The 17,763-nt window shown below is 46.1% G+C and overlaps 1 protein-coding gene across 2 annotated transcripts in view; it reads left to right on the plus strand.

Moving 5' to 3' along the window:
- FAF1 (Fas associated factor 1) overlaps window positions 1-17,763 on the plus strand; it is a 1,925,838-nt gene that overhangs the window by 1,743,563 nt on the left and 164,512 nt on the right. For both annotated transcript variants that reach the window (XM_078671305.1, XM_078671297.1), the window contains exon 18: window positions 8,518-8,733. In XM_078671305.1, coding sequence (XP_078527431.1) covers window positions 8,518-8,733 — 216 coding nt within the window. The remainder of the gene's footprint in view (window positions 1-8,517; window positions 8,734-17,763) is intronic.

Below are 17,763 nucleotides of genomic sequence, written 5' to 3' on the forward strand. Positions count from 1 at the left end.
GCACTCCCTAGCACTCTGCAGTCACTCTGCACTCCCTAGCACTCCTTAGCAGTTGGGTACAGGTGCTTTCAGTCGGCTATGGTGAGGTGTCTGTCAGATTTCACTTGGGATGTTTTCATGCATACACAGACAAAAACACAAATTCTCATCTCAGTTTTGAAAGCCCTAAAATGATTTGGTTATTTTACAAAATATTATTTCCCCTTACTTAGTCCCCCTACCGACCCGCATCCATCTCTCTTCCCACTGCCCCTAATGCCCCTCTTTGAGTCCTGCCATCATGTAATATATTTTAACATTATATGCCAGCGTGATTATGGGGAAATCTGAAGCTCACCCACTCCCCCTAATCTTACTAATCAAGCAACGCCTCTGTCAATGAAGGCTAACACGTGGTTCACACAAAAATAACCAAGCGAGAATTACTACTCTGAGGCAGAGCTAAAGTGCGTTCTATATACATTTTAGTGAATTTGTAACAAAAGGTCTGTAAAACAAAGAGATGTGTCTTTGACCAGACCAAAAACATGATACTCATGGCACCTTGTTGTTTTGTCCACTAGAAGATAGAAAGATTTTAAAAATGCCAATAGGGAGGGGGATTGCTTGTGTGGTAATGGAGCATAGATTGAGATGCAAAGTCGTACTAGGGGCCACTCTTTCCTCTAGCAGAGGCAGCAAGCGGTTCAGGTGGTGCATACTACGATATGGTGCGTTGCTTTAGGTTGTGCAGCAGGTGAAGAGGCTGAGGCACGGGTCCCAGAGGTTCTCACCTAACTCTACCCTTTTGCGTATTTCACGGTCAGACATTTCCTTCCTTGCATAAAGGCCTCTTACTAGGTTACCGCACGAGGCCTGCGGAATACAAGATGTAGAGCAGGGATTTAAGTGTGATGAAAAACTGGGGAGTATCTCAAAGGGGCGTGGCCTATGGAATTAAAGGCGCGGCTTAAACACCCCTAAACTAAAAATCTGTGCTTAGCATAATGTGCCGCTGGACTGATATTTTGCTGTTTCGGTCATTGCATGCAGATATCAAGATACAACAAGTAACATTACACATAGTGATCACATAAAGAGTACACAGCGCCAAAGCCACGGTCTCGGTTATCCTCCACACATCTCACATAGGCAGAGGAAGTCTGCGTAAAAGCACTTTAGCTTACTGCTTCAAGTTGCACTGATCACGAATCCAGAAGTAATCAGTCTCCAGATTGGATAAATATATGTTTCTGTCCGTCAGGCTTGGCAGCGTTTATTTCCGTTCATCTCTCCTTAAAAGAAAACAAAAAGCTGACTATGGTGAGAGAGCGAATTGATTTTCTCCAGCTTGAACAAGGCAGGCAGAGCCCGAAACCGAATAGATAGCGAAGTTCCATTATCAGCAGAAATGGGGAGGCAGCTGGGAAGTCATTAACGTGAACATGAAGATGGCGAGTACGCGCCGCTGTTCATTCTGCCCCTCACTGATGAGCGTCGCGCCGGCTCATTGGCCCCCACTAACCTGAATTTGAAAACCATCTTTTTTCAGCTCTGTTATCGGCAAAGAAAACCTACAGGAATGTTTGATGGAAGCCGATGGAGCGTTTTATTTTGGTATCTGCCGATTCCTCATCGGGACAGTAGCCATCCCTGGCGGCTTCCGTCGCTGGCAGTGTTTTGGGTATAGGTGACAGGACAAAAGAGACGTGGGTTTCTATAGTTTAACGTAAGTGCTCACAAAAAAATACAGAAACTGCAAGGCAAATTGATGGACACGGACAGCGGGAGGGGGGGTGGGAACGGGCACACGGACAGCGGGAGGGGGGGCGGGAAAGGCTGCTTGCGCAGCTTTCGACAGGCGAAACCTAAAAACCAAAGGAAATGAAGCATATATCCCACAATGAAATAAAGCAGATGTCCCAAAATTAAGGTGGAGAAAGAGGAAAGGAATGAAGAATAGGAGGAAGAAGAGAAGGAACAGATGTACTCCAAGAAAAAACACGGAGCAACATCAAAGTTCAACCCCACCATGGGATGTCTGTAAGAGACAAATTGCATTGGGGGGATAACGTGGAGGAGCAACAACAGAGGCAACAGCGTCAGTGTAGACATATCAAAGATAAACAAGCCACAGAGCAGTGAAACTAGTATTGCTTTCTCAGATGTATTATTATATTACCTATATCTCTTGCTAGTAACAGTAGATATTATAAGATTGAATAAATATACTATAATTGAACATTTGAAAAAAGGTAAACATTTTTGAGCAAATAGAACAAGACTGTAATAGCCGATAAATACCAGCCTAGGCTTATTACAAACCCATCCATAAAGTTAATACGAATAAGATCTAAAGAGGGTACACACAATATCAAGAATAAATATCTAACTGTAATTTTGTGGAATAAAAATATTATGAACAATATCATACAATTCGAGCAAGTGTTAGATAAGAATTAAATGTAAATAGAATGTCTATCATAAGATGTAATTTCATCAGCAAACCATCATAACTATAACAGCATATAACTTCATGTTAGAGGCTAAATCGAAAAATGAGCGAATAGATTCCTAATCGATACATATAATAATATAAAACAATATAATTTATCATTCCATTGGTGATCAGTGATGTCCTTAAATAGTATATAGTGTGTGAATAAATTACCAACAAGAAGAATGCACCGAAAAAAGATAAGAAATAAAATAAAAAGTAGAATAAAACGTCGAACAAGAAATAGAGTAAAGGGTAGAGTAGAAAATAGAATACTTACCTTTATCAAAAGGATTGGAGAAAGAAAAAATAAAGATGAGTCAAAGAATAAATACAGACATACAATCATTCAGAGTCTTTAGGGATCCCCAATAGAGCTAAATACAATACAGAGAATAGCTTAGTAAATCGAGCAAAACTATAATAGCACATGAATATCAACCTAAGCTTATAACAAACCCATCTATAAAATGTATTCAAATAAGATCTAAAGAGGTACACATAATACATAGTATAAATGTCCAGCTGTAAAGTTGTGAAGTAGAGATATTATGAACAATACCATGCAGTTAGAACAATCAATGGATAAGAATTAAAAAGAAATTGAATGCCTATCATAAGATGTCATTCCATAAGTGAAGTACCAGGTCAATAAATACAAATCATTAAGGGTGAGAAGTGCCAGGACGCGAATCTGAGTCCATCTGAGATTCAAATTGATTATCCAAGAATATCGAAGGATCTGAAGGTCCATAAAAAATCTGTGGACAATCTTTGAAAGTGATCCGGAATCTTCAAGGACCAGAAAAAAAGAAATGGAATATTCATATCAGTGAGTCTCTTGCGTAGAATCAGGAAGCTTTTACGACCGATTACTGTGTCTCTGGCAAAATCTTGTTGTTTGGACTTGGCCCTTCTGGCAGGTTCACCCCTAATCTTTTTGCTTTTTATGGTGACCTGGTGATGGTGATTTTTGGTTTCTGCATGTGGTGAGATAGGCCTGCCCTCCCATAGGAATGCATGGGGAATGTATGTGTCGCTGGTAGTTCCTGATGCGTGGGGTGTGCAGGCTCTAGTCTGGTATGTGCGGACTCGTGTGATTGAATGCTGCGCAATGATGCGTGCAGCATGTTTGTGTCTAATATGGAAGTGCCACTTCTAGAAGTGTGCCTGTCTGTGCAGTGAATGTGCTGGCGTGTGATTGGCTCGAGCTGGCTGGGGTGCCAGGCTCCATGAGTCATGATGGGTCTGCCCGGTGGTGAGTGTTGAGATTAGCATGTGTGATGTGAGGGAGTGGTGCACCTGGGACCTGAATAGGGCTGGGCTTTCCCCACACAATGTTGGCTCCGCCCCCTGTGGTGCGACTGATGACCCTAGCCTGCCTGGTGAATGGAAAGGGTGGCTGGGGAAAACAAAGTACTCCAAAACCAGCTGCGACTGGTTTCTCCCCCACCCTGCACCCTGAGACAAAGGATTTTAATGTATAAAAAAGGGGCTGTGTCCCCTTGCAATTTGTTCTCTTCCAGGATCCTATCTGAGGGGGGCTGTTGCTGCTGCTGGGCGCCAGGAGGACCGCCACTTGGACTGCCTCCCTGCCTGGAGGCCCAGTGAGCTGGCTCTGGGCCCAGCCTTGCCCCCCTGCCCGCCTAAAAGAACTTTGCTGGAGCTCTATTTTACTTATAGCGCCTGGGAGCGCTTTATTGTGCCTTTAGCGCTTGGGAGCGCTTTGTTTATGTTCCCCTATAGCACTTGAAGCGCGTTCGCACTGTTTCAGAGCAGGTGCCCACCCTGCTTATCTGCCGCCATTTGTAGCCGTTTTGTTTTATTAATTAATAACGGGTGCCACCCCGTTTTATTATCTATTTCGAGGGGGCCCACCCCTCTTCAGCCCGCATCACCGCCGCCGGCCCGATCCTTTGTGAGGCACTGTCCCGCCTCCCCACCCCAGGGCCGCGCTGCTATTGGCCGCAGCTGCGACCCCGGAAGCCAGGCAAACTGTGGCGTGACGTGGGCCGTCACACAAGCGAACCGGAAGGAGAGCGAAGCCCGCCCCTCTGGCAGGAGAAGCCGGAGGAGCCGGGACCAGCGGAGTTGCGGCCGCCAGCGAGGCCCCGAGGAAGAGGAGCCCCGCCCGCGGCCCCAGCGAGACTGCCCGCAAGCAACAGGGAAGCCGCCGCTGCAAGGAGACCCGGTGAGTGGGTCCCGGTGTGCAGTATCGGGGAGGAGGGCGTAGGGGCACATTGCCGGTGCCTGTCCCTCCCCTCCCCTCCAGCGTAAGGGGGCATTCTTTTTCCGAGTCCCCAAGGGGGGGGGGGACTCCTACGATTTCCTGGCATCTGGGTCCCAGAGCCCCGAGGCTCCAACGAGGGCACCAGTTGTTACGAACCCAGAGAGGCTCGGGAGTGCCGCATTTTGCGTTCGAGCCTGAAGGGCTCAGGGGGCAAAGTGGTACTAGGAGCCCAGAAGGGCTCAGGCGCATTATTGTTGGGAGCCCAGAGAGGCTCAAGGGCATTTTCTACAGTGGTAGAGCGGCCCCGGAAGGCAGCGGGCCGCTCCCACCTTACCATCCACTTGTGTAGAGCAACGAGGGCTCTAGGGGGCATCACTTTGCTTTAGAGCCCAGCGAAGCTCTTGAGGGCCCAGTCAGTGGCGCAGAGCCTGCGAGGCTCCAACGTTGGCCCCATCATTGCCCCTATAGCTGCCCAGCACTTAGTGGGCAGCTGCTACGTTTAGGCCCCTGACTTTGGGACCCAGGGCGTCCTAGCCCTAGAGAGGCCAGTTGGCCTAGGGACTGCCACAGGTTTTGGCTAATGTGATTTATGTGCAATTGTTCTGTCCTGCACCTCTGAATGTTTTTATGCGTCATGTGTAATGTTCCTATGCTTATACCCCTAAATGTATGGTGATACTAAGGTGGTTGTCCTTTCTAGTACAGGTGTGCTCGTGAAGCCCAGGTTCCCTGTGTAATATTCTCCTAAGGTGGTTAGGGTTGCGTAGGTGGTACTTACCTCTTACCAGTAGTTACTGGTTGTGTGCTAAAGTGATTAATATTCTATGATCTACCACGTGCTATTTCTAACAGTATTTCTAGTTCTAAAAGTGCTGATTCCGGACAGTGGTCCAGGTGGCCCTGTCTTGTACATATCCCCTGTAGATTCTGCCCGTGCCTATTGGCACATTGTAAAGTGTGTGTTTTTATCTAATGTGTTTTGGTGTAATACAAAGGCTATTTTTATATATAACCTTGTGTGGAGTTTCCATTGTGGTGGGCCTTGGGTGTTGTTGCTGGGTGTGCGCGCGCAAACACTTAACTCACATTGCCTCCGAGTTTAGCCTTACTGCTCGAGTCACGTTACCAAGGGGGTGAGCAGGGGTTATCTTGGTGTGTAATTCCCTTGCCCTGACGTGGAAGTGGTAGTCTCTGACTGACTTTCGCGCAAGCCCTGGCCAGCCAGGGATCCCATTTCTAACACTTGTGAAATAGATATTCTGTGACCTTCCCATTGTATTGTCTTGATCTTCCTCATTTGTGCCAGAATTTGAGCTGTATGTTGATGGCGCAAAGGTTTAAAAATCAGAGGCCTTGGTGAAGATATCGTGATGGGTTTAAAAGTTGGGACCCTGTGAGCATGCTCCATCTTAAAGTCTTTATTGAAAGAGAGGTTCAGGACATTTGGGGTTCAGGTAAGCAAGAAATCAATTACTGAAGGAGCAGACTTCTCAAAATCCTCTGGTAACCCAAAAATACGACAATTACTTCTTCTATTCCGATCTTCCTGTTCTGTTAGATCCCTCATTAGTGAAGTAATGGAACGCTCCAATTTTTGGATGTGCTACGCTTGTTTGTTTGCAAAGTCTTCCACACTACTTATTCTTGTTTCCTCATTACTTTCACATAGTGAGAGATTTTCAAGGTCATTACAAATTGCAGCCACCTCTACCTTAAGCAAGTCAGTATTCGTTTTGGTACTTTGTGCAATATCATGGACAGTATTGAGCTTCAGTAATATTTCTTCCAAAGTCGAGGCAGACTCAAGACTACCCTTAGCTGGTGATTCCGGAGTAGTGAGGTCTGTTTGGAGCATTTCAGATTCCCCTTGGATTCTCTGTCTTTGGTATTAACACCCATGCCTTCCGCCATTGGATAAGTTTGCAACAACCGCAACCAGATGGCCTTAATATGGTTAGAAGGAGCACGTAAGGCGGTGTATGTCTATAAAGGTCAGGGTGAAGAATATACCTGCAGTGAGTGTAAAGTTGACACTGTAACACACAAGTAAAAAGAAGTGCAGGTCTTGTACAAGAAATGAGATACAAGTATTGGACTTCAGGGAGGCGAGCCAACTGAAGAAAAATATGGCAAAACTAAATCAATGATTATTGCCACTTTAAAGGAAAAGTACCATGGCGGTTAAGTGTCTATGGTGTGTTTTTTTTTTTTTACCTAGCTCAGGTGGTTCATTTTGAGGAAAAGCTTATCACAGGCGTCTCAAAGACATCTTTTATGTTGCACTGGCCGGTATTGTCCGTTTTCTAGTGATGTTGCATATATATATATATATATATATATCGCCCTTTTCTAATTCCACTCCTCTGTGGGCAGGGTGAATAGGCATCAAAGCCTGCAGTAAATTTAGTAACAGACAAGCTAAAGTGCAAGGAAACTTGAGCTTCAAGATGCTTGGTCCTGCTTGCGTGTGACCTACCATGAATTTTTGGGGACAGGACATGTGTGAGAATGTGGGGATACAACACTTCATGCACACTAAACATGTGTTCAGTCTGAGCTATTTTGTCGCAACTGGAGGAGCGCAGGCACAACCTCAGCTTTCTAAAGTAGCTAAATAACCCAATGGCATGTGTGACATTCAGAAAGTGCTGGCATATAACCAATAGTCCATTACATTCTGGGACTTGTTGTTTTGCTTATAAAATTATAACTGTGGCCTCCTAAATCCCAGCATGCAAATGTCCATCGACTAAAAGGCTAGAATTGGCTGAAGCTCCCCATTATATAACAGCACTTGGCCACAATCCTGGTGCCAGTACTGCAGTGTTGAACTGCACTGCATGGGTTTTTGTTTCGGGTGCTGACAATTGTACTGAGATTGCATTCTACAGCCCGAACGCGTGTATCTGGTGTTGACCGTGTATTGATGTTTGGCCTTGCCAACACGGAACCCTCTCTAAGTAGGGGGAGTCTTTGTAGAGTTCTGTACTATTCAAACAGTGGCAAAATCAGTAGATCCGGCGTAAATAGGCTTACACTTTCGTGCAGACTAAGTGTGCCATGACTCTGCAATCGTTCTCTTTCTGTTCTTCGTCTCTGCTTTATATGTATTCCCCAAGTTTGGGGTAGTGCCGGGCGCCAGCGCTGCAAGCATAGCATTTAAAAACAGAAGCGCCATTATCTTGGGAAATAAAAACAGGACACAGCCATGGAAAGCACACACCTCTCTGTGCATTTTTGCCTGCCTATATTTACATGTATTAACTCATTAGAGCAGGACCTATTGGTTTGCCACTGCTTTTCATTAGTGTAGACAATTAGTAGAAGCTTGGTTAAAAAATTGCCAGGATGCCGTTTTTCACAGGTACCTGGTGTTTTGTCTGCTGGATGATTAAAGTGTTACACTTCAGCGTGTTTTAAAGGGGCTTCCAAAGCTTTAAAATATAACCTTACAAGACGGAAGCATTCTTAGCATACCAACAATTAGAAATCTAACAAGCATTGCCCTTCAGGAAAATAGTATCTAAAGCTGTTAGTTATAGAGCGCAGTTACCAGCCATCTTGTATAAAACCTGTTAAAAAAGTAGGGATTTAGTTCAATTATTTAAGTGGTCTGTCATTAGACAGTGAAAATACCTTGTTCTGCCACTTGTCTCTGGTAATGCGGGTAAATATGCTGTCATTATCCGGCTCTCTTTGACACCTGCTCGTTTCAGTTCTAGGAGCAGGAAAGAAATGGTAGGTTGGAAAAGTGGCTTTATTTCCTCTGCAATTAGAAATGATGGAGCTAAATTGTCTCTTCTTTCCCCAGGCTATTAGACTATCTCTGGAGCAGGCCTTACCTCCGGAGCCCAAGGAAGAGAGCAGAAAACCCGTGAGCAAACTGCGGATCCGGACACCGAGCGGAGAATTCTTCGAGCGCCGCTTCCTGGGCAGCTGCAAGCTGCAGGTTGTCTTTGATTTTGTGGCTTCGAAAGGATACCCTTCAGATGAGTTCAAGCTACTAAGTACCTTTCCCAGGAGAGATGTAAGTACAACCTCGAAGCACCTTAACTGCATTCCTGGAACTTTGCATCCCTGGGACGTGTTTTTTATTGCTAAAGTCCAACGCCACACTCCTAAAGCACCCTCATGAGTCTATGAAGTAGTGAGCAGGCCCAAAGGTTCTTATTAAGTATTCTACTGTGACAACCTGAGGCCATGTTTGCCTTCTTACCACTTTCTTGCAAAAACTCCATAAAAACAGTGTTCCTATTAAGGTATTAAAATAAGGATGACCATTTGTGCTCCTTTACAAATGTTTTTTGTTGTCTTGTTCAGTAGTATTTCATTTATAGCATTAGAACTGCTGCATTTTTCATTGCAGCTGAAATTGCACTTGAGTTGCAGCACTACTGTTTTTTAAAAATGTTTTTATTGGCATTTATAGAGATAACAGAAGACAGTTGTCACAATTTCAAAACAGTGAATAAGGACGAGGGGAGGGGAGGGAGGGTAGGCAGGACAAGGGGAAGGAGGGGGATGCACGTGATTCATTATAAAGTACAGGAGCAGCAGCAACAGGACATTCCCACCTCACATGTTTGCCGAGTAACCCCAAAGACAGCTGTTGGGGAAAGTATGGGATCAGGTGGTGGTGAGTCGGCTATGGCCATGTGTTGTGAAATCAGGGGAGCGTATTGAAACAGAGAGCAATGGGCTGGCCTCGAGTGCAGTGCACTGTGGATAAGGGTGTGTCGCTGCAGCGTATGGATGTGAGGAATGGCTCCCAAATATTCTTAGGGTGGGATCGCGGGACGTAGTGTCCCAGAAGTTAGACAATTGTTCCTAACAATACGCCGCATCTCCCAACCAAGCAGTCATTGCGGGTGTAGAATGTCGGCCCTAGTGAATGGCCACTCGTCACTTAGCCAAGAGGAGAAGCATGGGGGCCAGGCAGTGGGAGCCCACAGGGACATCCTTGACGTATCCCAGGAGGGCCGAAGTGCAGCACTACTGCAATAGCTACTCAAAGACATGGGCTTCTAGCCCACTCCCCCTACCAGAAGCTGACAGGAAAACCTCCCCCCCTGCCCCCTCAACCCCCTATGTGGAATTAGTTTGTGACGGGAAGAGCTATTTTTAAGAAGACTCACACAATGTTAAGAGGAGCAGAATGGGGCCTAACACTTGGACGACCAGTGGAAGCTGCCAAATGCAGTGCTGTTTTCTACAAACCTCTTTTGCATCATGTGCTGAAGTGGAACATTCCAGGCTTTGGCCAGGGGAACAGGGATTCAGAGTGCCAGACACAACCCAGTGCCACCTACTCTCTGTAGAAGTAACTGTAGCGTTACTGGTACATTGTTGACGCAGCACACAATTATTGATGCTCTAGCATTAAACACATTTTATCATTTCATCATAACCAACATATACAGTTAACATAGTTTATTTATCCTAAACTGACTGGGTGCAGGGATCCCCACAAAAGTAATTTTCATTTTAATATAGATCATTTCTATATAACGATCTGCAGCTTCCAATCAATCAATCAATCAAGGGTTTATATAGCGTGCTATTCACATGTGAGGGTCTGAAGGTGCTGGGAGGGGGGTAAACGTGGCTCCGGATCAGTCTAAGAGCCAGGTCTTGAGGTCCTTCCTGAACGTGTGCAGGGTCGGGGAGCATCTGATGTTCACAGGGAGCTTGTTTCAAGTCTTGGCTGCATCGTAGGAGAAAGCTCTCCCGCTGGTTCTGCTTTTGCGGATGCCTGGGATCTCTGCTAGGGCGAGGTCGGCGGAGCGGAAGTTCCTCTTGGGTGCGTGGAAGGATACTCTCTCGTTGAGGTATTTGGGTCTGATGTTGTTGAGGGATTTGTAAGCGTGGGTGAGGAGTTTGAATGTGACCCTCTTCTCGACTGGAAGCCAGTGGATGCCGCGTAGGTGTTGGGTCATGTGTTTGTGACGCGGTGTCCCTATGACGAGTCTGGCTGCTGCGTTCTGGATGGTTTGTAGTTTGTGTAGAAGAATTCTATTGATTCCGGCGTACAGGGCGTTGCCGTAGTCCAGTCTGCTCATTATGAGTGCGTGGGTGACGGTCCTTCTGCAGTCTGGGGGATCCATTTGAAGGTCATACAGAGGATGCAAAGGTAGTTGAAGCTCGTGGAAGCGACGTCGTTGATCTGGCGGTTCATGTAGAGGAAAAAGTTAAGGATGTTGCCGAGGTTCCGGGCGTGGTCTGTAGGGAAGGGTGGACTTCCGAGGGCGGAGGGCCACCAGGTGTTGTCCCAGGCGGAGGTGCAAGGTCCAAGGATGAGGACTTTATTCTTGTCTGAGTTGAGCTTCAAACAGCTGTCTTTCATGTTATGTTATGTTATGTTAATAAAGCATTTATTAAGCGCACTATCACCGATTGGTTTTTTGGCGCTGAAATCAACAGTAACATAATCGTGAATGTGAGATGGAGAAAGTTATTGGTATGCTTGTTTGTAAAGCCAGGTCTTCAAAGCTTTCCGAAATGAGAGGAGGTCCTGACAGGTCCGAATCTCAAGAGGGAAGGAGTTCCACAGACAAGGGGCCAAAATTGCAAACCTGCGACCACCAGAGCGCTTGAGTTTAAAAGATGGCATCTGAAGGAGGCCGTGATGGGATGAGCGGAGGTTGCGAGATGGTACATACTTCATCCAGGCTGCCACGTTCTTCATTACTTCCTGTAAGCAGAGTCTGGTATCTTTGGGATTCTCCGTGAGTGAGAGGATGAGCTGGGCGTCGTCGGCCTAGGAAACTGTGCTGAGCCCATTCTGTCTTACGATGGCGGCGAGGGGGGCCATGTAGATGTTGAAGAGCATCGGGCTGAGTGATGATCACTCGGGTACTCCGCAGTTGATTTCCGTGGGTTCGGAGATGAAAGGAGGGAGTCGAATCCTCTGGGTTCTGCCGGAGAGGAAGGATTGGATCCAGTCGAGAGCGGCTCCTTGTATCCCTGCATCGTGAAGTCTGGCTGCGAGCGTGCAATGAGAAACGGTGTTGAAGGCTGCGGAGAAGTCTAGAAGTATGAGGCCGCAGTTTGTCCCTGGTCTAGTAGTATGCAGATGTCGTCAGTGGCGGCGAGGAGGGCAGTCTTGGTGCTGTGGTTGCTGTGGAATCCAGACTGAGAGGTGTCTAGGATGAAGTTCTCTTCGATGAAGGCATTCAGCTGGGCGTTAACGAGTCTCTCAGTGACTTTGGCTATAAAGGGGAGGAGAGAGATGGGCCCGTAGTTTTTCAGGTCCGTTGGGTCAGCCGTTGGTTTCTTGAGGAGGGGTTTCACTTCGCCCGTTTCCAGTCGTCTGGGCAGATGCCGGCTCTGAGGGAGGAGTTGATGGTACGTCCTAGTCCAGGTGCTATAACGGCAGCAGCTCTGTAGAATATGTTCAGTGAGCAGGGGTCCGTTGGGGCTCCTGAGTGTGTCTTCTTCATGATCACGGTGATGAGTTCGACGGTAGCAGAATCCCAGGACGTTATGGTCGGCTTATCGTCGGGGGTTGGTGGGGGAGTAATGTCTGGCGCTGGTTCGCTGAAGTTGATCTTCAAATAGAAGTAGTATCTGAGCTTGTCACAGAGTTCCAGGGAAGCTGTGATGTCCATGGCTTCAAAGGTGGGTTTTGCGAACTGCTGTATGAGTTTGAACAGTTCCGTCGCATTGGTCTGGACTTTGTCTCTTATGAAGGTCCGTTTGGTATCTCTTATGCACTGGTAGGTTTCCTTCAGGGCGCCCTTGTGGTTGTTTCATGCTTCCATGGTTTTCTGGTTTCTCCAGGTTTTCTCTAGGCGTCTGCATGAGCGTCTGGCTTCTTGAAGTCTCTGGTGTACCAGGCGGCCTTCAGAGGGCATTGTTTGGTAGTGTGGCGGACGAGGAGACCCAGCGGTGAAATTCCCTGGCTGCGGAGTTGGTGTCGGTCGTGGCACTCAGGGGGTTTTGACGGAGGGTGGTGTTGAGGTGGTCCTCAGTGACCTTGCTCCTGTTCCGTTGTGGTGGGTGCAGAGCGGGCTTGGGTGCTGTGGTGGTGTTGAAGGTGAAGTGGACGCAGTGGTTGTCCGTCCAGAGGGGCTGGGTGGTGTGGCTGAAGTGGATGTTTGTTCCTCCCGTGAAGATGGGGTCGAAGGTGTGACCTGCTCTGTGGGTGGGTGTGTCGACGAGCTGCTTCAGTCCGAGGTTGGCGAGGAGAGTGGTGGACAGGGGCGTAACACAGGCCCCTGCATCCCCTGAGGTGTGGAGGGCCCCCGAGCTGCAGGGGGCCCCAGTACTCGGCTCTGAGTGCTCCGGATTAAATCCGGAGCGGGGGCACCTCTGTGTACATTGTAGGGGAGTCCCTTAAACTTTCGTTACGACACTGGTTGTGGAGTCTGGGTCGGTGCGGTTGCCGAGATGGAAGTTGAGGTCACCGAGTAGAATGTAGTCCGTGGGGGTGGTGAGCTGGGTTGGGTGTGAGGTCACGGTGGTCTGTAGATGAGGGTGGCGCTGAGCGTGGTCCTGTGGCTGGTCTAGATCTGGAAGTGGAGGTGTTCTGTGTTGGAGAGGGGGTCACTTGTGCTAGATGTGTAGAGTCGGAGGGTGGTCTTTTGTGCGATGGCAAATCCCCCTCCTGGGCGGTGCAGGCGGCCCTTTCTCTGGATCTTGTAGCCGTCGGGGATGGTAGTGGCTATGTCGGGGCCGGAGGTGGCGTTGGTCCGAAACTTAAGGAACTAGAATAATCTTACAGATAGTTTTGTTTGCCATTTCATCATTGGTTGCCGCAAAGCATTACATTTGCTTATTTCAAGTTCTTTGTATTTAGAATCCTTGATGGGTAAAAAGACCAGAAACTTGTGTTTCTTTAAATACCTGCCTATGTGTTTAATAGAATTTGTACCTTAGGGGCACATGCATCATTGGTTTTTGCATTCGCAAACGGTGCGAATCGCAAAAATCGGCCGTTTGCGAATGCAAAAACCATTTTTGGGATGCATCATTTTTTTTTCATTTTTTGCTATTTAAGAAATCGCAATTTTTAGCGATTTCTTAAATTGCTATAGCATTTAAGAAATCGCTAATTTTGTGATTTCTTAAATGCTATGCATGATTTTTTTTTTATTGCGAATTCGCAATTAGGAAGGGGAAAATTACCATGAAGTCACCCTTCATGGTAATTTGCCAAAAGTTTTAAAAATGCACAAAAGTGCATTTTTTAAACTTCTATTTTACACACACACATGCCCTTGGGACGTGTGTGAGTAAAATGTACTTACGTGACATTTCAGGGGTGCAGGGGGGGTCCTTTGGACTCCCCCCTGCACCCTTGAAATTGCATTCTCATTTTGCGATTCCTTAATTGCGAATTCGCAAAATGAGAATGCCTTGCCATTGATTCCTATGGGCCTCTAGGCCCATAGGAATCAATGTAATGCGATTTCTTAATTGCGATTCGCAATTAAGGAATCGCAAATACAGAAAATTAAGGAATCGCTAAAACTTGTAAAATTTCTTGATGCATAGGATTTTGCAATTCCTAAATTGCGATTCCTTAATTTTCGCAATTTAGGAATCGCAAAATCCTACAATGATGCATGTGGCCCTTAGTGTCTTAGTAAAACAGTTTACAGTTGCAGCTTTTTGTATACTGCTGAATCTAAAAACCTTAGAACTTTTTTGAGGAGTTTGCTTTTGCCACTGTTTCTCTAAGCATTCGTGCAGCACAACAGTCAGTCACAACTGTCATTTTTTATAGACTTCTGTGGTGAACACTGGTAACTAGATTTGCATAGAACATCCATTTTCCCTCGGGTTAGAAATATAATGTTTCTGAATGGTCCCTGTAAATATCCTTCATGTGTTGCTGGGTTAAAACGCCAACAGCGTGTTAGTCAATGTCAAGTAGGTCGGACACAGTAATGCATTCTAGGTGATGGGGGTCTCGGGCACTCCTGAAGTGGCTGTTCTAGTTAGCTTTTCGATTTTTCTCATAACAAAGAAGAACGTAAAGTAATGTGTTGTCCATAGGGAGCTCAAACTTGAAGCAGTGCATTCTGCTGCTGATTGTGTCAAAATGAATAGTACAGAGCAAGTGATGAATAATTTGGAGGCGATTAACCTTTCATTATTGTGTTTAGTAACTTTGCGAATTTGAGATCGCTAATATGACTGCAAACCAAGAATGTACAAAACAGGTCCAGCTCTCTTGATTGTTTAAGCACGAAATGCCAATTCTCCCACAGAGGACATTATAGTGCATGAGACTTTCTATAGAAATTGATAATCATGAAGTAAAGTAACAGACTTACATTTGTCCAGTGCCTACCTGAAACTCAGCTCAGCTTAGACTGAATTCCTGCTATTTGCCAAGAACAACTAAAAAGACAAAGTACAAACTTGGCCCAGTGACAGGAAGTTTGACAACTTTGAAGCCCAACTTTCACTGAATACCAAGTCACTTGGTTCACTTTGACACAGCTATCAAGATGGATGTGGATTTGGCAGGTAGCACTTGGGCTAGCAGGAGCTTCAGTCCTCCCTTTCCTCGATTAGTTTTCCCTTAGTAGTGCATGTCCATCAAGTAGTGTCCAGGAGCCATCATCTGCCAGTGCGGCGATCCATTATGTGTGACAAATGGGTCTTACAAATCAGTCAACACAGCTATGCCCTGCCATTTATTTTTCAAAAGACACACAGCCCGAACTGCCAAGCCAGGTCGTCCCTGGACCGGAAACAAACATCCTAGGACCGGTTTCGGGATTTCACCCCTCTTCAGCCAGGATAGCTTGATTCCAGTGGCACAGGGAGAACCTGGATTGGCAGCTCGGGCTGGACTGTTCCCATGAGGCACAGGGTCAAGACTGATTTGCATATGGCCAGGTCTAAACTGGGGTGGCATGGTGAGCAAAAGAATGATGGATTTAACCCAGATCTCTTGTCTGGGATGAATGTTTTGATTTGCTCTGCATTCTTTCCATCAATTGGGTGTCTTTTGCTGCCATTTATTTTTGCCCCACCAAATATTACCCCCTTCCACATCAGTGCAAAAGAGGAGCACCTTTCCATTCTGCAGTAGTAGGTGCAAGAGTTACTGTCCAGGGTGTTATTGAGAAGGTATCTGGCTCAGAAAGGGTGAGGGGATTGTTACTTCTTCTATTTCCTCTTGACAAAGAAGGACCGGCGTCTTGGGCTTATTTTGGACCTTCGGTTTTTAAAAGTACTCCTGCAAAAATAGAATGCTCATTCAATTTTTCCCCTACCTCGACAACTCGCTGTTGAAGGCAGACTCTCCACAGTCAGTAGGCCACCTCCAGATGATAATGGCACCATTGAGCATAACTATCAATGAGCCAAAGTTGCACCTGGTTCCTTCACAGAGGCTTCCATTCATTGTAGTTATGCTTAACACCGTAGTGTTCAGGGCCTTCCCTCCGCTGTAGTGAGTGCAAGACATCCAGGCTATGATCCTGATGTTTCAGCCTCAATCCTTGATCTTGGTGAAAGCACCTTGGGTGGTTCTTGGCCTTCTAGCCTCATGCATCCTCCTTGTCAGCTACACCAGGGGGCACGTGCAGGCTCTGCAGTGGGATCTGAAGTTCCAATGGGCCTAGAATCAAGAGAATCTGGCAAAACGTCACTCAAATCTCAGAGGAGGAGGCTCACAATCTGCAGTTGTGGTTGCTTGAGCTCAATTGGTCCAGCTGCCAGCCCTTCTTCCTTCCCACCCATAATTGATAGTAGTGACAGATGCTGTCACTGCGTGGCTTGGGAGGTTATCTGGAGGAGGTGGACACCGGAGAACTCTGTTCTCCTGTAGAAGTCCATTTTCATATCAAGCTGTTGGAGTTGCGGTCCATTCATCTGGCTCTGAACACCTTTCTGCTGCCCATTAAGGGGAGGCTGATGCAGGATCTCATAGACAACACCACACCCTGTCATAGTGCAACAGGCAGGGCAGAGTGGAGTCCTGGACCCTCTGCCAGGGTACTTAATGCCTTTGGAGTTGGTTGGAGTTCCAGGCCATTTCCCTGATCGCAAACCACCTGGTAGGGTCCCTAAATGCCAAAGTGGATGAGCTGAGCAGGTGGTATCAGGCAGACCATGAATGGCGTCTGCCTCCCAAGCTGGCACGGGGCATCTTCCAACAGTAGGGAGAATTTGGACCTGTTTAAGCAGTCTATACTAAATTTTCCACGGCTTCATGTACCCCATCAAGTACTTAAGGATTTTAAAATTCGCCTGGGGGTTTTAAGCGATCACCAAACACTTCGAGCCTGTAGCCTTGTGCTTTACATAGCACATAAATGTTCCATGTCATGTTACATTATATGATTTTAGTGGTCAATTTCTGCCATTGATATCAATGTGTGAGTAAGGGATTGAGTGTAAACATTTATGTGGTGCGAAGTGCCCGCTTGAATATAAGGGGCAAGCCTAGTTCATACAATACAAGATGGTTTGCAAGAGGTTATTGAGGATATAGAAATGTTTGCAATGTCCAGTGAAACTAGAATAGACGAATTGGCTTATGAAGACACTTTGTGATAAGCATACGAAAAGGTAGTACAATACTGCATTTTGAAGGTTATTGTTATTAATTGGCAGACCTCCTTCTATCTAGCGTTTATACCGTTTTTCTGTGTACAGTGTTCTCCAAGAGTACAAACAAACTCTGTTTTTTTGCATTGCTGATTTGGAGCAGCCATCTGTTACTAGATGATTGGTATTTATTTTGTAAAAGTCATTTTTATGGCACAAACAGACCAACAATCTGTGAAAATATTTGTATTCTGAAGACATATTTTCCTAAGATTATAAACCTGCCTGATACTAATTTGTGAAATGAACTATACTTTCTGGTTCTTATCATTAAAACAATTCCACTTTGAAATCTGCAATTCTTCCCTTGGAGGTAATTGGAAGAGCTTTACCAGTGCCTCTATTCCCTCAAGGAGAACACATTCTGGGAACCGTATCTTTTGTATAACATAAACTAGATTGTAGATTTACTAAAAGCATCTTTACCATTAACCGAATAGATAATTTGCACGTCTCAGCTGTGATATATATTTCTTTGGGGAGGGTC

Source organism: Lissotriton helveticus, chromosome 1_2, assembly GCF_964261635.1.
Source record: "Lissotriton helveticus chromosome 1_2, aLisHel1.1, whole genome shotgun sequence".
NCBI classification, from domain to species: domain Eukaryota; kingdom Metazoa; phylum Chordata; class Amphibia; order Caudata; family Salamandridae; genus Lissotriton; species Lissotriton helveticus.